The following is a 19,220-nucleotide window of genomic DNA, read 5'->3' on the forward strand; positions in this document are numbered from 1 at the left end:
CCAGACACCCAAACCCACCCTCAAAAGCGACTTCTCCTCCAACGAACACGATCAAACTCCCCTCGCCGAACCGAACAATCCTCTCCAGTGAACAACATGAACCGTCTCTTTGGCTCAAAGCCCACGGGCCCGAAGCCCACCCTCAACGGCGCCATCACCAACCTCGACACGCGCATCGCATCCCTCGACACAAAGGTCAAGGCCCTCAACGGCGAGTTAGCCGCCTACCAAGAGAAGCTATCGCGCATGCGCGAAGGGCCGGGGAAGCAGGCCATCAAGCAAAAGGCACTCAAGGTGCTCCAGCGGCGCAAGGCATACGAGGGCGAGAAGGAGAACCTAGAGAGCCAGGTGTGGAACATGGAGCAGGCGCAAAACATGCAGGACAACCTCAAGAACGTCATGACGCAGGTCGACGCCATGAAGACTACCAACAAGGAGCTACGGAAGCAGTATGGGAAGATTGACATTGACAAGATTGAGAGGCTGCAGGATGAGATGGCCGATCTGATGGATGTTGGTAACGAGATTCAGGATAGTCTAGCGAGGAGTTATGACATTCCTGACGAGGTGGATGAGAGCGAGTTGGATGCTGAGCTCGAGGCTTTGGGCATGGAGGTTGAGTTGGAGCAAGAGATGGGTGGTGCTGTGCCTGGTTTCCTGCAGGATGAGGTCGTGCCAGAGTTTGTTGATGAGCCTCCTCAGACGGAAGACAAGGTGAAGCAGGTTGCGGGTTGATAGACGCTACGACACTGGACGATATACGAGGATAGCATCACTTGTATCCAGGCGGATTCCTTTTGCTACAGGCGTTGGTTGGATAAGGAGGGTCTCGCTCGCACAAGCATACAATTTTCACGCATGTTTCAAACTGCATTGACTCCAATATGTTTTTCTTGTTTTTTTTCTCCATCCATCGCTGTATTGTGATCCTACAAGAATCCTCTATAAGCACATGATATATAATTGTCGTACACTCTGAATTCCAAAAGTACGCCGCCTCCTCTGTGATCGAGTTGGTGGTACAAGTTCATATTCCAGAAATTCCAAGAAACCGCCCCCATTTGCTTGCTATTTCGCGATGCAACCAAACAACAAAAAACTCCCTGCTCAAATGAATGCTGCTTTCCATGGAAACGAAAGATTTGAATGGCATCGCCTAGTGTTTTTTAGTCGACTGTTGCAAAGAATCGCACAGCTTCCTCCAGTTCCGGGTCCTTGTTACAGAAATCCCATCCCACGATGACAGGGGCTTGGCTGCAGCAGATAATCTTGCGGGCGTCAAACTGAAGTTTGAAGACGCGCGCTGGTGAGTTCTCCGCCGCTGCGATGTGCGGGTGGTGATGGCCCGGGGGCAGAATGTTTTGGGCCATGTTCTGAGGCTGGCCCGGCATGGCCGGCTGCACAGGTGGCGCGCCTGGAGCCTGTGCGAGGGTCACGACAGGAGGGTGTACAACTTGTCCTCCCAAGGGAGGGTTGATCGGCATACCGGGGACAGCGACGGCAGCACGCGGGGCTCGTGGGTGGCCAGGCCCATTGCCATCCCCAGAGCCCCCTTGGCTTGATTGTTGCCGCGGTGGCATCTGACTGAGCTGGAGAGCAGCCAGAGCCTCTGTCACCACTGCCCTCAACTGCGCTCTGGCCAACGGCGAAGTTTGGCGCTCGATGGCTGATTGCAAGTGAGAGTGGTGAGCCAGAGTGACCGGGTACGTCTTAAGCACTCGCTGTAACGCGGCCGGTCCATGGGGTACGGTCTGATCGATAAGTGCCTCGTATGAGGCCGATGTTCGTTGGTTGTCCCCATGGTGATCTCTAAGCATCATGGGTCCCATTGATGAGCCACTCGCAGGCGGAGAGCGAGGCCCATTTGCCTGGTTCGTAGGCCGGCCATGCGCAGTTCCAGCCCTCGCCGCCGCCAGGTTAGACGCGGCCGCGACGGCGTCACGCTGAGCAGCAGCTGCTGCCTCCTCCTGTCGCAGGTGGTGAGCAGGCTTCCAGACACCCTCCTTGTCGCGCCTCCAGACGATGATGCTCTGGTCATAGGAGCCGGACACGATGCGACCATACTTCCTACCACCACCACCGCCAGGGGGAAGCTTAGCCCCGAATGCCTGGACGTCCTGGGGTCGCGAGCTGCCTGCATTCGCCCGACGATCTCTCCGACGTCTTCGCTCCAGGTTGTGGTCGATCTCGCCAGCTTCAAACGCTCTGAAGTACTCGGCATCCACCGCCTTGGCCTCTGCCTCGTCCTCGGCCTTGCTGTATGGTAGATCTCCAAATCCAGCCTGGACTGTGCGAACCAGGTGGGCGTGTCCTCGCAGTTGGGCAACCCTCAGCCCGGTGGGCGCGTCAAAGATACAGACCTCGTAGTCGCTACTGCCGCTGACGATTCTGCGCCCATCAAACTCGACACAGGCGATGCCCTTCTCGTGCGCTGGGATTGTCTGGGTACAGACCTGCTCGGGCCAGTTCCATACCTTGATGTGCCTATCTCCGGAAACGGAAACAATGGTCCGATCACGAACCTGGATAGCATTTACGGCAGCACTGTGCCCGTCCAAGCGACCAATCATTGAAAACGCGGGCCTGATGGGAAGCTCTTGTGACAGGTCGGGTTCGTAGCCGTACCGTCGCAGGTTGGTCGGCACAGGACTCACCAGATCGTGTCCACCATATCCCAGATCCCCATGGCGCAGAGGATGCCTGTTAAAGATCTTGATGGTCTTGTCTTTCGACGAGGTGACGAGAATCCGCTTATCGAACCGCACGTTGAGCACAGACTCATGGTGAGCTCTTGTCAGCTTCTGAACCAACTCGCCGGTAGAAAACTTCCAAATGAAAACGTTAGAATCACTGCTTCCAGAAACAAGGAGATCCTCTTGGGGATCAGCATCAAACTGGAGGCAGAGCACAGAGCCCACATGGCCGGTCAGCGGTGGTCGGACCAGTCGGCGAGTGTGCACATCCCATATTCTCATGGTTTGATCCCTGCTACCGCTCACAAGGAAGTTTCTGTCGAACTGAAGCGTGTAGACACACTCTTGGTGGCCTTCCTCGGGGAAGTTCGGGTGAGGGAACTGAAGAGTGGTAAACTTTCCCAGCTCCCAGTTCGACTCGAGTCTGCGACGCATGGCGTACAGGTACCGCCAGTTAATGCGATACCGGTTTCGGCTGACATCCCAGGTGTAGAGATTAGATGGCGGTAGCATATTGGATGCGTCGGCGGCTGACATGGGTGGCATTGAGAACTCGGTGTCGCCGCTTGGCTCCTTACGCTTTCCTCTCGAGTCCGATGATGAAGAATAAGTTCGGTCCAGACTCGGAATCCTAGTGCCATCAAGGTCCATCTCTCCCATGGGGACAACTGCAGGCCTGCTTGATGAGAACGACGACGATGGACTACCAAACATGCTTCCTGTAGCCGAGCTATCGTTAGGGCCGGGTGTACGGTCGCCGTCGGTCATCTCGAGGTCTTCATCGCTATTCACAACGGCTCGGATCTTATTGGGATGCGCGTCCTGCATCGACTGAAGGCGGTTGAGTTGGCGGATCGAAAAGTTGAGGCCATTGTTGACTTTGGCCTCGCAGGCCGCGATCTCGGAGTTGATGGTCTTCCACCCTTCCATGTAGTATAAGCGCTCCCATAGCTTCCGGTCCAAAGCCAACTCGTACCAGGCCCGGCATGTCTGGGTCACGGCAACTAGAGAAACGGGATCGAGGCAACCGAGGATCTTGAGGCAGATTTCGGCGGGAAGGTACTGAATGAAGTCGATGTAGAGTCTCGGGTTTAAACGGTGGACGATCTCGGCGATGACGGACGTGGGGAGGTTATCGAGGAGAGCCATGGTCAACTCTGTAGATATGTCAGCAACTCAAGTCGACGAACGAGTCGAACGGCGATCGGTACCAGTCTTGACCTGAAGTGGAAGAAGCGACGAGTTTGCGACTAGCCATGCACTCAGGTCGGAGGGAGACCGTAAGGAAGCGAGAGCAGACGAGAGATTTTGATTGACGGTCGGCGTGAGAGGATCTTCAGAGTAGCCCTCGTCGGGCTGGTGGGCAGGAGAAAAGGGATCCATGGAGGACAAGGACTCCTTCTTGGTCATGGTTACGAGGCTCGAAGCCCCTGTCGAAGAAGCAGAGCCCCAAGCGGGAGACCTGAGGGGAACCAAGACGGGTTTAGAGCGCGAGAGTCAGCGCCGGGTCCAAAGATGCGCGTGTGTCGTCGGGGATGGGGCTGGCTCAAAGGGTCGGGGGAGATCGGTTCGTTCGGTGGGAGGACGAAGCGGTGCTACAACAGGACGCGCGGAAAGAGAAAGCAGCGCGACGCAAGAGATCAAGCGCAGAGTAACCGATGTATGGAACAGGACAGAAAAGTATGCACACGGATATGTACCGAACAAAAGGGACGAGGAGGGGGATGCTTGAACGTGCGGACGCGAGCAGTGATGGATGGAATGGAATGTTGGAGGCGATGACCACCACGGGATGAATGTGACGGCGGTGGAGGTGAAAGTGGAGGTTTCAGGCTCCACTCATTCACTCACTGCAAAAGCACATTGGATTGATCGACCGAATCGATTTGATTGTTTCTGTGCCGGCCGATACGGGCGCGGCTGTTTCTGGCCCTTCACAGTTTAGCGCCAAACTCTCAGCTGTGGCTGCCCCATAGCGGCAGTCGACGCAGGGCCAGCCCCCTAGAGGTCAGGGGGGATTAGGCTTCTGGAGTCGGCGAGCTGCAGCCTTACAGAGGCCCGACTGCGAGTCATTGTCCGTGTTGACAGGCTGCGGATAGATGGAAATCGGTATGATGTGTACCGGAAGCAGTGAATTAATTGAAACTATTGGCCATCGATGAATCAATTTCCATGCTCTAGCTTTGTTTAAACCTGTCTGTCAATCCGTGCGCAGACGAGGCGGTTTAAGCGTCGAGGCGGCAGCCGTCAACTGGGGTGCAGCAGCCGATGGATGGACAGACGGGACGGGAGGCGTCGGGTCAGCAAAGGCCCAGGCGGGGCGAGATCTGAGTCTCGGGTAGGACATGGACCACGAACAGTACAAGGACTTTAATTGACGCCTCGTCTTTGTCATTGTATTTGTGAATCAATATCGAGTCACCTGATGAATGAATCTAGTAGATTTTAGGAGTTTCTTTAGCTGGCTTGCGTTATGGAATTGCGCAACCTTGGGTCGAGGTCGCGTGACCTCAATTTTACACAAAGAAATTGATCAACTTGGCAAATGTGCGCCTCAATGTTACCAGGCAGCCATTCAACGCCCGCTCAGTATTACTCTATACAACACAAAAGATTGAAAATTAGTATTCAATAATACCGCGTCTAGGGTAACACAGACATCCCTCAGAATGTCATATTAAAATCATCCATATCCCACGGAAAATCCTGAAGCACCGTGTCCCAGTCCGGAGGTAATAGATGCTCTCCTTCAATGTGATGCTGCATCTGCTCGGGCACGGCTCCGCCGTCAGTGACAGTGGTTTGCTGGCGACCATCTCCCTTCTCCGATACCCCTTGCGACTCCGCTTCTACTTCTGCGCCATCATTCTGCATCATCATCATGGCCCTCTCCCTCAGAGTGGTGAGAACCGTCCACATCAAGCCTCTGTGAGCACCCGCCTCCCCCCTGTTAACAGTCGCTAGATGCTTTTCAACCGCTTCAAACGCCCTCGATGCGTTTGGTCCCCGCGGACAAGCGCACAGATGCCTCAGGATGTAGAAGATCATGTGGTACTGCGGGAACGCGCGAGTGATCCAGTGATAAGGCGAGAGATCCTCGATATCCCACATGCTATTGCACTGCTCCAGCACACTCAGGGCCTCAAGAAGGTTGTTCTCAGTGGCCCAGAAGTTTCGGTCGTCTGGCTGGTGTAGGCTCTGCCACTGTCGACGACTGACAATGTCGAGCTTCTGCACGAGGAAGCGGGCAATCACCACTGTCATCATCTGCTCTGGGATGAGGGGGTTGCAGCCTTGCAGGATCTCGTGGGCTCGAGTACTGGCGTCTTTAACCACCGCGGCACGCACCTCCTCTCCTGGCGTTACTTCTGTGGACCAGCCCATCTGAAATAATCGTCCCCATGCTCGTGCTATCTGGATGTTGACCAAGGATAGGGCCATGCGCGTCCAGCCTGGTCTTGACTCGGGGAGCTCCTTCATCTCAGGGGAGAGATCACTATCGTGGAGGTTTCGTGGTTGATCAACCGCGTACAGTGGGTTAGGTCCTGATGGGTTCTGGAGGCCATAGTCCTCGCCTCCCCTTCCGTCTCGCTCTAGGAAGTGCCACCAGAGTCGCCGACGGATCTCAGACTCGAACGGAGACAGCCCGAGTTTCCGGCCGTCTCGGTGAAGACCCATCGATTGCGCCGCTCGGAGGGCAAGGCCATTCATTATCCAAACTGCTCGGCCCGAGTTGTTGACTCGCATGGCTGCCTGTTGTTCCGTTAATATCAATCAAGTAATTGCGGTGTTGGCACTCACCAAGTAGACTGCAAGAGCTTGCAACAGAGGGATGGTTGGGTTTTCCAAAAAGTCCGTCTCGGCGAGGGCTTGCTCTAGGCCTGCCTTGTAACGATGGAGGGCTGTTTGCCTGTCCTCCCCCAAGAAGGCCTCTACCACATCTCGGTCAAGAGCCGTGGCCGAAGCGTAATAGATGGAAAAGCAGACGCCTAGATTCTCGGCCGATGCCTTGGAAGGATCCTGTAGCACTGTATAGACCCGCACCTCGGTGGTTGGGACATGCATGACCTTGGTGCAAGGGTCAACACTTTCTACAAACATCTTCCAGAGCTTCATGGCGAGTGACCTTGGAGGATGGAAGCTGGCAAGAGGTACTGTGGAGGAGGTGTTTGAAAGAAGGCCCATGGGGTTGAATGGCGAAGCAAATGAGCTACTCGGGGGAGACTCGCTCCTTGGTGTCGCCAAAGCTGTCCGTACATCGTGTTCCTGGACATGTTAGAGGATGTGTGGGTGTTTGCGATTGGTCTCACACCTGTTCGATAACACGAGAGAAGAGAACTTCATTCACATAGTGACTAATTCGGCCTTTGCTCAACAAAAGACCCTCACGACGGTTCTGTTCTGTGGTTTCTGACGCTGGTGAATCCCTCGGTCTCGCAGGGAGTGATGTTGATGGAGTTGGTAGTGGTACTTGTGGAGAAGCTACCTGACCGGACTTGAAGGCCTCGATGGTCTTTTCCATCTCGGATATACGCGTGGCGACATCGCTGATGGTGGTCTTGCGCGTCCGGCGTATCACGTCTTGCACAGGAGGATACGAACACGGGAACCCGCCGCGTATGCACTGATTGCAGGGCAGCTTCTTGTCGCAGCGGACCTTTCGGCGGTGGCATACGGCGCAGGACCGCTCGATGTTGCGGCTCGACTGGGGCCGAGTCCGGGATGCCATGGTGGAAGAATGGGGGTGTGCCAAGGCTTCTGACGGCCGAGTCGATCGGTGCCTACCTTTTAGCTGTTCTCAAAGACCTTCGGCGCTTTGCCGTCAGCGAGGCCGAGAAAGGATAGTCCAGGCCGAAGCGCTCGGGGTATTGAAGGTGGAGAAGAAGGATCGAGCTTATTAGTTCCCCGGCCGATCTAGCTTCGGTCTCGGCGTATGTTTATCCACCGACGCCGAGCGAAGCAATCAGGAGCCGCCGTTCCAAGATGTTTTCCCCTGCGCGAGAGGGATTGCGACTCGGCTTTCGCTGTTTGCCCTCGCGCGGACTTAATGCCAGATGTGAATTCGCCATTTGGATGGAACCCTATGGGGCTGATGGGTCCCTACATCTGACCGAACCCGCCTGGCGAGGGTGGTATATAACATTAGCTTGTCCACCCACTCCCTGTTTATCTGATCCTTAGAGCGACAGCATCTCAAGAGCCTCACGACAAGCGCCGACGACTCAATTACCTCGACAATGACGGCCCCCAACACTCCTTCGTCGCCTCACATGTCTGAGCTCACGCTCCAGGCGGACCAGAACCAGATCAACAACACTGGCCTGCAGGAAAAGTCGGACTTGGAGGAGGGTAGCACGCAACCGACACCACCACCCAAGAGTGGAGCTCCGGACGGTGGACTCAGAGCTTGGCTCGTCGTGCTTGGCGCCTGGTGTACTTCTTTCTGCAGTTTTGGCTGGGTTAACAGTATGTGTTACCGAGATGCTTTGATCTGTATGCATGGTTGACACTTGACAGGTGTTGGAGCTTTTCAGGAGTACTACCAGAATGACCTTCTTAGCAATTACTCATCAAGCACCATCGCTTGGATCCCCTCGCTACAGATTTTTTTCATGATGGCAATGGTACGCTTCACTCGTATCCTTTCTTTTCAATTTACTGATTCTTGTAGGGTCCCATTGTTGGAAAGCTCTACGACACGTATGGTCCTCGCCATCTCATCTTTGTGGGAACTCTCTTCCACGTCTTTGGCGTCATGATGGCCTCCATCAGCACCCAGTACTATCAAGTCCTTTTGTCGCAAGGAGTCTGCTCTGCCATTGGAGTCTCTGCCATTGTCCAACCTGGTAAGTGTGATGCCACCCCTCTCATGCAGGCCTGGTTTCACTGACATGGCCAGCCCTGTCCGTCATCCATGCATGGTTCGACAAGAACCGAGGAGCCGCCTTCGGCGTCCTCTCCACCGGTTCAAGCATCGGTGGTGTCATCTTCCCCATCATGGTTAGCCGGATGATCAAGGAGGTTGGTTTTGGCTGGGCCATGCGCACCTGTGGCTTCTTGGTTCTCGGCCTGCTCATCATTGCCAACCTTACCATCAAGGCTCTGCACCCCCCGCACCCCCAGAACATGAGCAAGGCTCAGATGGTGAAGCCGCTCCGTGAGCCAGAGTTTGTGCTTATCATTCTCGGTTTCTTCTTCTTCACCTTTGGCATGTATGTCCCGATCAACTACCTTCCGGTCCAGGCGCTTCAGGTTGGTCTGAAGCCCAGCATTGTCGACTACCTCGTCCCCATCCTCAACGCGGCCAGTTTTTTTGGACGTGTCATCTCTGGTATCTTGGGTGACAGGATTGGAAAGTACAACATCTTTGTCCTTGTCTGCTACCTGACTGCCATCTGGATCCTTGCCCTTTGGATCCCCTGCAAGACCGAGGGTGGAATCATTGCTTTTGCCGCCCTCTTCGGTTTCTGCTCCGGCGCCTACGTCTCCCTCATCGGACCCCTCGTGGCCCAGATCTCGCCCATGCGAGAGATTGGCTTCCGAACCGGCATCGTCTTCTTCGTTGCCTCCATCAGCGGTCTCGTCACCAACCCCATCGCCGGAGCCATCATCGACAAGCCGAATGGTTGGGTTAGCGTCAAGGTCTTTGCCGGAGTGTTTTGTCTGGCTGGTACGACCTTTATCCTCGGTGCGAGGGTTCACCGTGTTGGATGGAAGATCAACGTCGCCTTTTAAGCATAGAGGGCATTCGCATTTATCATTATAGACTTGGGAAAGAAGGGCACACTTGTATAGATTGTAGACGGACATTTTCAGGACATCCTGCTGGTTTTTGGTACATCTCTCATCTCACTACTACCTACCTACTTGAAATAGATTTTTAGATAGCAACACTAATACGCCATTCGTTTGTCTAGATACATGTAAATTGCCTCCCACCCCGTGATATAGAGAAACCAGCTCCCTTCCAAGAGGATCAGGCTCTGCACCCGGCGCTTCGTGGTGAACGCGGATTGGTAGCTTTTCCTGCAGCAAGAGTCAGGCTGTGCTGTGTGGGGCTTTGCCCTCTTCAGTTTGCTGCCTGGTTCACCCAACAATCAGGCTCTCTTCCGTTCGACATCACTCGCAGCCCAACGATCCCAAGCAGAAGATACAATGCGTATGAATCGATCGAACATCAGGACGTAGTGCCCGAACTGGAAGATGCGGCGTTTAAAGAACTTGATACGACGTGGGAGGGAGCCCTCGCCGGCGCCTTCCTCAAGCACCAACGCCGACCCCGCAAGCACCTGCACAACTGGATCTGGATCATGCCGACCTGGCCCAGAGCCCACAGAAACTTCCATCATCCACAAACCCCACGACCGACCTCAAGATGCAGACGAGGCAAGAGAACCGTCTACCTGGGCGGGTCTTTGGGCCGAAGCATACAGGATAGTAAAAGAGGACCCAGAGAATTCTCACCTGCTGGCGGCATTTGAGGCCTACCTGGGAAACGACACAGGCTTAGATTCAGATGGTACGTGTTGGGGAGGCTACGCCATCTCTTGCCCTGATCAAGCGGATGAGAGGTGTACCTAACTCTTCCAAGAAGCTCCCGCTGCTCCCGAGGATGAGACAATACGCCTTGGTCTGATCCAAAAGCTCGCCCAAGAGAAACTTGAGGGGCTCTCGGAAGCCCATCTCGCCTTCTCCCTCCGTGGAAGACGTATCGTCGTGCGGAATGCCGTCCTCAAAGCCGTGAAATTGGTTTCGAGCTTCAAGCCCATCATCAATGGCGCCGTTGCGGCTGAACCGCATGCCGCCTTGGCTTGGGCTGGCGTTTTGACTCTTCTTCCAGTGAGCTTGGACTTTGTTCACTTATTTTACACTCCTACTGTTGAGCCAATGCTGAGCTGCGCCGTGATTAGATGCTAGAAAACCTCTTCCAGCAAGACGAAGATGCAGCGAATGGCCTAACCAACATTTTGTTCCTTCTTATCCGGTACCAAGGAATCCAAGAGTCGATTCTTGGTGCCGAATTCGAGGACGCAAGGTGTGTGTCCCATAGCCCGAAAGAACTGAACATAGAGCTTGAAGCTAACTGCCTCAAGTCAAACTGAAACTGCCCGCCAGCTGCTTTCAAGCATCAGAACCAAGCTCGTCAGCGTCTACGCCCAAGTCTACATGTACCAAATTCGATTTGTCCTCCAATACGCCAGGGGCAAAGTCCGTCGTGCTCTCAGAAACACCGTGAGCGCCGATGGGTGGAAGCAGATGTGGAGTGAGATCGAGTCGACCAGCCGCCTCATCGACCAAGGTGTGCAAGATCGACTTGGAGTCAGAGCACTGGAGACATGGCGACGGGTGAATGACATCGAAACAAGAGCCGAGAGAATTGAGTCCTTGCAGCAGGCTACACTAGCAGCAGTGCAGGTGGGCGACCCAAGACAAGTACCCTTTCGCAGATTGATGCCAAATTCTGACATACACATCTTGCTCGGCAGACTGGAAACGAGGCACAGCTCTTGCTGTCACTACCGTTTGCGGGAAATGCCATCTTTGATTCCGCCGAAACCTTGAGTGCTGACGCCCCTTGCCTACCGGGGACCCAACGCCGTATTCTGAGCGAGATCCAGGACTGGGCAGAGAACCCCAATGGAGAAGTGATCTTCTGGCTACATGGCATGGCAGGGACAGGAAAAACCAGTGTTGCACTAACAGTTGCGAACGCTCTTAACGAACGAGAACCGTTCACGGCTGGAAGAACGCCCCCAAGCACCGCTTTCCTCGGCGCTAGCTTCTTCTTTAAGCAAGGCGATGCTACCAGAAACAATACGGCGACCTTCTTTCCAACTCTGGCTAGATGCCTGGCGGAAGTATTTCCTGATTTCAAATCACACATCGTCAGTGCCATAAATGAGAGATTGGCGATTGGGACGAAGGCACCATCGCAGCAGCTTAGACATCTGATTGTTGAGCCTCTCTCTGTCCTTGATGAGGAGACATATTTGCCCGTTCGACTCGTGGTTGTGGTTGACGCACTGGATGAGTGCTTGGAACAAGAAGAAGCCAAGGTGCTCCTGGAAATGCTCGCGACTCTTGAGCATCTCCATCAAGTCCAACTTCGGCTCTTGATTACCAGCAGACGAGACAAGCACCTTGTTGGAGGCTTTGAAAGACTTCCTAGCGTCTTGTACCGACCTGTCCTTCTTGATAAAGTGCAGACATCTACGGAAAAGAACGGGTCTACGGACGACATCACGTTCTATCTCTCGTACACCTTGGCCAAGATCGCCGAAAAGCACGGCGTCTCGCAGAACTGGATTGATGAGGCAGACGTTCACAAGCTCAGTCAAAAGGCCGATGGTCTCTTCATTTACGCAGCTACTGCATGCCGCTTTCTGGATGCCGAAGACTTTGCCGACGAGGAGGCCAGACTCGAGCGTCTGGAGCAAATCTTTGAAGATGATGGGGAAGTTAAAGGCCCCCAGCAGAAAGTCGACGAGATTTACCTCAAGGTTCTGTCGTTCCCACATCTGGCTAGTTCCACGAAAAAGACAAGAAAGAGAGTTTATTCTCGCACAGGCACAATCCTTGGTTTTCTCGCGGTTCTCTTTGAGCCTGTCTCTGTTTCTTCACTTGGAGTCTTTGTCTCCCTCCCAAAAGAGACGCTAGATGACATACTGCGTCAACTGAATTCGATTGTGAGCGTCCCTCAGGACGAGAAATCTCCCCTTGGACTCGTGCATCTATCGTTCCGCGATTTTATCTTGAACGAGGAGCGATCCAAGCAGTTGCAGTTCCGGATCGAAGAAACTGCAATGCATCGAAAAGTTTTACGGCGTTGCCTTGACATCATGTCCTCAGAGCTTTTTCAGGACATTTGCAAAGTCATCTTGCCAGCAAAGCTGGCTTCTGAGGTACCGCGCCGCCAGATAGAGCAGAACATCCCTCAACATCTGCGATATGCGTGCCGCTATTGGATCGATCACCTCGCCAAGTTGGATCAAGACGGTCGTCTGGAGAATGAGTTGCAGGATAATGGAGAGATCCATGCGTTCCTCAAAGAGCGATTCTTGTACTGGCTCGAAGCCATGAGTTTCATTGGGGAGACACCAACGACAATTACTATGATCAACAAGCTGCAGGGCATGATAAATGTAAGCTACATCCCCCTTCGTGTCATTCGCTAGATTCGATAGCTGACATTGATAATTAGACAGCCGATTCCCCTGGACTATTTTCCTTTGCCTACGACGCCAGGCGCTTTGTGCTTGCCAACAGATGGGTCATTGATCATGCACCCCTGCAGATTTACGCCTCCGCACTTATCTTCAGCCCACAGAATAGTGTGATACGCTCCCAATTCACAGATCTGATGCCTCCTTGGATCACCCAGAAACCGATTACTGAAGAGAATTGGACCCCGCTGATTACTACTCTCGGCGGTCAGGCCTCTGTCTACTATTGTATTGCTTTCTCGCCCACCGAAGACTTGTTAGCGTCTGTATCCTCGAATGGGACGGCAAGTTTGTGGGACTACATCACCGGAACCGAACGATTCAAGTTCGAAGGGCGCGGGCCTAGAGAGGCGCATTGTGTTTCTTTCTCAGCTGATGGCAAAAGAATTGCAATTGGATTAGACAATGGGTCGCTACAAGTGAGAGAGTTTGCCAAAGGCAAGGTTATCGAATTAAGGGGCCACGGAGAGAGTATCTCGCACGTCGCATTTTCACCTCGAGATCACAGAATCTTGGCATCAGTAGGGACTCGTGGCACGCGGTTTATATGGAATGTCGACAAGAGGCGGATAATCCACAAATGCCGTTATTCAGGCGAAGAGTTTGGAGAGCCAGTTTCATTCTCTGGAGACGGTAGCCTGGTTTACTTTGCAGGGCAAGGGGGAGGCGGCCCTCCCGTGTTGATGAGTGTGGAAACAGGAGACTGTATCGAGATGCCCGAGACTGGGGAAGACGACGACATTTTGACAACCACATTTTCTATCGATGGCCAGACTGTGGCAACGGCTACAAAGGAAGCAGTCACAATCAAGGATTTATCAACAGGGATTCAACGCTTTCAAGGACCGTCCAAGGACGTCACGCAAATGGCTTTCTCGCCAGATGGGAAGGTGTTGGCTCTTGTGATTGGCCAATCTGATGTTGAGCTTCATGATGTGAAAAAATGGGCTGTTATTGGAAGCTTTCACACTACTAGATATGTTGAACATATTGCGTTCTGCAGAGACGGCAACACGATCGCGATATACGGCGGGGCTGGCCTTCAGCTTTGGGATACGAGCAGTGTGATCGATGGACTGCCCGTGGAAGAACCGACAAGTTTTGAAGATTTGATGTTCCTGCCCAACAGCGATAGCCAGGTGCTAGGCCATTCAGCCGACGGGGCGAGAGTGTTGGATGCGTCTGGTGGACATGTCAAATCACGGCCTTTGGATTTGGATTTAGTCCGGCAAGCGAGAACCTCCCCAGACAAAAGATTTGTCGCGATGAATGGCCCGAGGACCCAGTTATGGGACAGCAGCATGTCGAAACTGCTGTTTGAAACCGATGAGTCAGATTATGTCGTTTTTTCCCAGGACGGCACTCGCATGGTGTTACCAGACTACCGCTCCGGCTGCAACTTGCGGGTATTTGATACGAAAACATTCGAGGAGACTTGGGAACTCTCCCTGTCGGATAATGTATGGCTGGCAACTTTTGAAATCTCACCGAATGGCCAGTTCATCGGGTCCTGGTCCAACATTGGCTTGAGCTATCAATTTCAGTTGTGGGACCTTGCAACGCAGAAATCCAAATTGTTGTTGGCTCCCGAGGATCTAAGCGACCCAAGAGGAATAATCTTTTCTCCCGATAGTCAATTGGTTGCCCCGATGTGGTTAAGCAGTGATCTTCGCAGCGTAACAGTTAAGCTCATAGAGGTAGCGACAGGGAGGGACAGGGGCAGCATATCGCACACGAACAGTTCTTGCCTCAAACCCGTCTTCCACAATGACAACCAGCTCTTTGTGTCAGTGAAAGATGAAAATTTCATCACGGGGTGGGATACGAAACATTTGAGCGAGAAATTCTTTTTGGAAGGTATTGACAAGCGTTTTGCCAAAGTGAGCTGGGACCTAATCATCACACCGACGGGACAACTTGTTGCAGTGAGAAACGGGCACGATGAGAATTTGGACTTTATGATAATTCATCAGTGGGAAATTTCTACTGGTAAGGAGATTGGGAGGTATCGAATCGAAGGTTGGTTACCTCAGCTGGAGCTTTCCGACGATGGCCGATATCTGACAGGCCCGAGGGGGCGACTTCCTCTCTCACCATCTCCAATCACGAGCGGTGAGAAAGCCTACTCAGGAGAGTTTCAGAAAGACTGGCAGGATCTCCTCTACTTGGGTGAGCGATGGGTCTTCCAGGGGCTGACGAGGCTTGTTTGGCTCCCACCCCAGCATCAAGAGAATCAAGGACGCCGTGGAGCCGCGAGAGGCGAAACTGTTGCTCTCGGAGGCAGCGATGGCGGGGTTAGGATCATCAAGTTCGACCTTGCCAAGACGCCGTTGGTGACAGGTCGAAGTTATGCAGATTAGCTGTGGTTTTTTGATCGGCTGCTTGATTTCCCATGCTTGGTTTTCGTTCTTTCTAATAATTTCAGATTGATATTGTATGTGGTTTCTCTACACTTTATTGTGAAGAATGACAGCACGGGTTTCCGGAGCTTAGTGGATATTATCTCGCTTCTGTATCTAACTACAATGGGCTTTTAATAATGTTTTGTTGTAGAGAGTCAAGAAACTGTCATAGAGGATTGCCAAGGACGGGAAAGACAGTAGTAAGCTCGGTTGACGAGTTTGTTTGGTAGAATGGCTTGAGAAGGTAGGTGGTTCGTGTGAGAGAGGAGTCTACGGACTCGCATAGTGAAAATGCCGTAAATGTAGATGAGTGGGCATAATAACTAGGAATTAAAAGAAAGTTTGTCTCGTAGTCTAACAACATACTTTTCTAAACTCAAGCTAAGCTTAAGAGATAAACTGCGTCAAACAATGCTACAAAGGCCCGGAGGATTCAGACTGATCTTGGAACCAGTCATCACCAGGTTACATAGTCTCTCTTCTTCGATCTGCGTTATTAGGCCGCGCCTCAATCCTTTCGCCCAAGTGGGGATTTGCTTACGATAATATTATTTTGCCGTCTCTGCTTACGCTGTCATTAGCACCTTCATCCTAGAACACAACCTCGACAAACACAGGTCAACATGCCAAACCTTGACGGATGGTTCTTTCATTTTGTGGAGTGGCTGTACTCCCTGCCAGAGCCGCCCAAGAGGGAGAGGAAGAAGCCCATGGAGGTGATTTGCATTGGGATGCCGCGGAGTGGCACTGAGTCGCTGCAGCATGCCTTGATCAAACTAGGCTACGATCATACGTATCACGGCTGGGACATCAACTTTGAGAGTCCCAATTACTCGCAGCAATGGGTTCGCCTGTGTAGGAAGAAGTAAATCCATCACGTCTTTGACTGCCTTGTGTAGATGACCGATGGTGTGATGGGTGGTTTCCGCCCATGGGTGGTGAGGTAGACCTCACTGCCGCCGACTTTGACGCTGTAATGGGCCCCAAGGAGCGACTATTGGAGTGGAGCGTCGAAGATGGATGGGAGCCCCTGTGCGAGTTTCTGGGCAAGCCAGTTCCGGATGAGCCGTTTCCACATGAGAATGCTGCTGTGGGCTGGGCAGGACAGGAGATGAAGTTGGGCAAGAGATATATCATGGGTGCGGTGAGAAACTTGGCGGTATTGGGAGCTGTGGGAACTGGAATTTGGGCTGTTCTGTACTACAGATTTTATGCTTGATGGAAGTTATGATTAGGAGTCATGATGGCTAACCAAGTGGCCCCAAAGAGCACCGCTGGATGGGCCATCAGCTGAAACGGGCCCATCATGTCGCGGAAAGAGTTGGCGTTGGACACATGCGCACGGAAGATGCACAGTTTTTGAGCTACGGCTCGGGCCGTTCAACATTCCCCTTTAGCAGATCGACGTAGTATATCGTCGTCAAAGCGAGACGTAACCCTTCAGCTGGCAAGGACTCCAACCAGGTCACAACGGGGATACTTCGGCTACCACTGAACTGAGTCTTGGCTGATACCAAGTCCCCGGGAAGGCCGGGCCATAGTTTTCTAACAGATGAGGTGACATTTACCACATAGTTTAGTTATCTCAGTAACACTGAAGCCAGGTTCAGACAAAAGCAAACCTGGGATGAGCTGGATTCTAACCAAATGTGACAAACTCTAAACAGCGCTAGAGCTCGCATGAATCCTCCTATTCTGGCATTAGTGGAGACGGGTTGGGGGTGCTGAGCCAACCGGACAGGGCTAGACTCGGACAATCACTGAGAGAACGAGACAACAACAAGGATGCGTTCAGTACCAGGAAAATATAGAAGGGCAACATGATCCCATCCTGAACTTTCAGACCCATTAGCCCGACAAGTTTTGACCCGACGACATCAGAACCGCGCATATAATTCCTGCATCAAATCGATTAGCGAGCGTCTTAATACCGACATCTGTTATTCTTATTCTTGTTCTTATTTTTCTCCCTTTTTTTCTTTCTTTTATTTTACCCTCCTCAAAACGACGCCAAAAGGTCAAACTAACATAGGGCCAAACCAACAGACGGTTGGGCTTCGGCGCGGCCCGCGTTGCAACAAATGTCTTCGGCAGCGGACAAGGGGCACGACAGTGGCGGCGGTTCAAGGCCCCATCCGCAAACCTCCATGTCGACACTCACCGCTTCCTCCTCGTCGAACTATGCCTCTAGCGTGTCTGGTGACAGCCAACACCAGAGCGGAGCTAGTGGGGGCATCCCTGGCACACCCTCGAGCCGACGCTCAGGGGGATGGGACCGGCAAACGCTTTCCCCGGCCGCGGCTGCAAGGGCTAGAGCTGAGGATGTGGGCATTCCCAGAGTCAATGATTGTTGCTTTAACTGACTGTTGAGAAATAGCCTACGATTGAAGAAGATCAAGTTGTTTTTCAGCCAATCAGTGTACTAGATGAGTCTTCTGATTCTTCAGATGAATATGTGTCGAGTTATCGGCCTTTGGAACGGTAGATCACTTCATGTTCATCTGTTTGCTCTTAGGTACTGACTTGGCAAAGGAGTTCCACTCGGGTCACCGCGTCACGTTCCAAACGTTTCTTTCAATCTTTGGTCAAGAAGTTCAACAAACCCTCTGTTCGTACGTTTCCCCTCCCCCGATTCTGACAGGTCATTAGCATTCGAGAGTTAATCAAACAATGTACAGGTTACGGCTTGGTGCCAAACAGCCAGGTATGCTCCCGTGTCACCCATCATACGCTTGGATGGTGCTAATGCGCTTTCGTCTTAGCAAGAACAAGACAGGAATAGTATGGATTGAGGCCGGCACTCCCTCTAGCTTGCGTGCTGACAGATTGCGCTAGCCATTCAGCACACCATCATGATCGATATCTTCAGAGGGCAGCTTCACTTATCACCAATCTCATCAAAACCGAAGCGGGTTCTTGATGTCGGCACTGGCCCTGGAACATGGGCACTGGTAAGTTTTCATCATTAAACCAAGGTAATGCTTTGCATCTGTTACTGACATTTTCGATAGGAATTTGGCAAGTCTCTTCTTCACATTCATGTACACACTGCCACTGAAGCTAACAAACGTGGCGTTGGTCGATAGCCCAAAAACATCCTTACTGTTCCGTTCTAGGCGTCGACATCGAGCCGGTCCGTCCGCCTTATACCAGATCCAACTGTAGCTTTTTGACAAAGGATATTACCCACGATTGGGACTTTACCGGCAGCGGCAACTTTGATTTTATTCACGTTCGACAACTCGGCGATATTCAAGAGAAAAGGACATTAATCCAAAGGTGCTTCGACAATCTGAAGCCTGGAGGATGGGTCGAATTTACTGAATGGATCGCGATTCTACAGTCACCGAACCATTCATTGCGTGGCACCGCATTCCGCAAATGGAATGACCTGCTGGAGCAAGGAATGCGCCAGTGCGGTACAACGCTGTACTACCCGGACAAGCTGAAGCCATTGCTGCAGGAAACAGGCTTTGAGCATATCATCGAGACCAGAAACGGCGCGACGACAAATGCGTGCTACCCGGGGAAGAAGCTGCAGCGCATAGGCCATCTGATGACGCAGAACTGGCTGCTTATTCTTGAGCCTTTGACCATGCCTGTTTTTACGCAGGCGTTGGGCTGGACTCCGGATGAGGTCAAGACGTTTCTGGTTGATGTGCGGAAGGAAATTGGCAACACACAATACCATTCCTTCATGACGCTGTGAGTACTATTTGTCCCTTTTTTGAAACCTCTTATGCTTACAATTGCCATCCAGAATAACTATTTGTGCCCAAAAGCCGTTGAATAGTTCGGCTACGTCGTCAATGTCGGCCTCAGTCTCGGAATCTTCTTTCCCCACGGGAAAGTAGGTCCTTTGCTTGGGCTAGACGCACGCGTTGAACACGGCCCGGAAAGTT

At 52.6% G+C, this 19,220-nt stretch overlaps 7 protein-coding genes across 7 annotated transcripts; 5 read left to right on the top strand and 2 right to left on the bottom strand.

The window, feature by feature from the left end:
- NCS54_00184800 (Hypothetical protein) lies at window positions 1–735 on the top strand (the record flags this gene model as incomplete). Its single annotated transcript, XM_053147463.1, has 1 exon — window positions 1–735. The coding sequence occupies exon 1, from the start codon at window positions 97–99 to the stop codon at window positions 733–735; it is 639 nt and encodes a 212-aa protein (XP_053003438.1). The 5' UTR covers window positions 1–96.
- A 431-nt stretch (window positions 736–1,166) lies between these two features.
- Window positions 1,167–4,103, bottom strand: NCS54_00184900 (F-box domain-containing protein; the record flags this gene model as incomplete). The annotated part of the gene is made up of 2 exons (XM_053147464.1): window positions 1,167–3,850; window positions 3,905–4,103. 2 exons carry the CDS (start codon window positions 4,101–4,103, stop codon window positions 1,167–1,169), a joined length of 2,883 nt encoding a protein of 960 aa, XP_053003439.1.
- A 1,254-nt stretch (window positions 4,104–5,357) lies between these two features.
- Window positions 5,358–7,422, bottom strand: NCS54_00185000 (Zn(2)-C6 fungal-type domain-containing protein; the record flags this gene model as incomplete). The annotated part of the gene is made up of 3 exons (XM_053147465.1): window positions 5,358–6,446; window positions 6,495–6,959; window positions 7,006–7,422. 3 exons carry the CDS (start codon window positions 7,420–7,422, stop codon window positions 5,358–5,360), a joined length of 1,971 nt encoding a protein of 656 aa, XP_053003440.1.
- Window positions 7,423–7,882: 460 nt separating this feature from the next.
- Window positions 7,883–9,428, top strand: NCS54_00185100 (MFS domain-containing protein; the record flags this gene model as incomplete). Its single annotated transcript, XM_053147466.1, has 4 exons — window positions 7,883–8,159; window positions 8,211–8,317; window positions 8,365–8,539; window positions 8,593–9,428. The coding sequence occupies exons 1-4, from the start codon at window positions 7,931–7,933 to the stop codon at window positions 9,426–9,428; spliced, it is 1,347 nt and encodes a 448-aa protein (XP_053003441.1). The 5' UTR covers window positions 7,883–7,930.
- Window positions 9,429–9,896: 468 nt separating this feature from the next.
- NCS54_00185200 (Hypothetical protein) lies at window positions 9,897–15,276 on the top strand (the record flags this gene model as incomplete). The annotated part of the gene is made up of 6 exons (XM_053147467.1): window positions 9,897–10,212; window positions 10,285–10,532; window positions 10,604–10,728; window positions 10,787–11,108; window positions 11,180–12,835; window positions 12,895–15,276. 6 exons carry the CDS (start codon window positions 9,897–9,899, stop codon window positions 15,274–15,276), a joined length of 5,049 nt encoding a protein of 1,682 aa, XP_053003442.1.
- A 665-nt stretch (window positions 15,277–15,941) lies between these two features.
- Window positions 15,942–16,537, top strand: NCS54_00185300 (Hypothetical protein; the record flags this gene model as incomplete). The annotated part of the gene is made up of 2 exons (XM_053147468.1): window positions 15,942–16,173; window positions 16,218–16,537. 2 exons carry the CDS (start codon window positions 15,942–15,944, stop codon window positions 16,535–16,537), a joined length of 552 nt encoding a protein of 183 aa, XP_053003443.1.
- Window positions 16,538–17,399: 862 nt separating this feature from the next.
- Window positions 17,400–19,172, top strand: NCS54_00185400 (Hypothetical protein; the record flags this gene model as incomplete). Its single annotated transcript, XM_053147469.1, has 9 exons — window positions 17,400–17,642; window positions 17,696–17,799; window positions 17,851–17,930; window positions 17,997–18,022; window positions 18,081–18,099; window positions 18,154–18,269; window positions 18,330–18,387; window positions 18,435–19,023; window positions 19,079–19,172. The coding sequence occupies 9 exons, from the start codon at window positions 17,400–17,402 to the stop codon at window positions 19,170–19,172; spliced, it is 1,329 nt and encodes a 442-aa protein (XP_053003444.1).
- Between the last annotated feature and the right edge of the window lie 48 nt (window positions 19,173–19,220).

Source organism: Fusarium falciforme, chromosome 1 (assembly GCF_026873545.1).
Source record: "Fusarium falciforme chromosome 1, complete sequence".
In the NCBI taxonomy this organism is placed as follows: Eukaryota; Fungi; Ascomycota; class Sordariomycetes; order Hypocreales; family Nectriaceae; genus Fusarium; species Fusarium falciforme.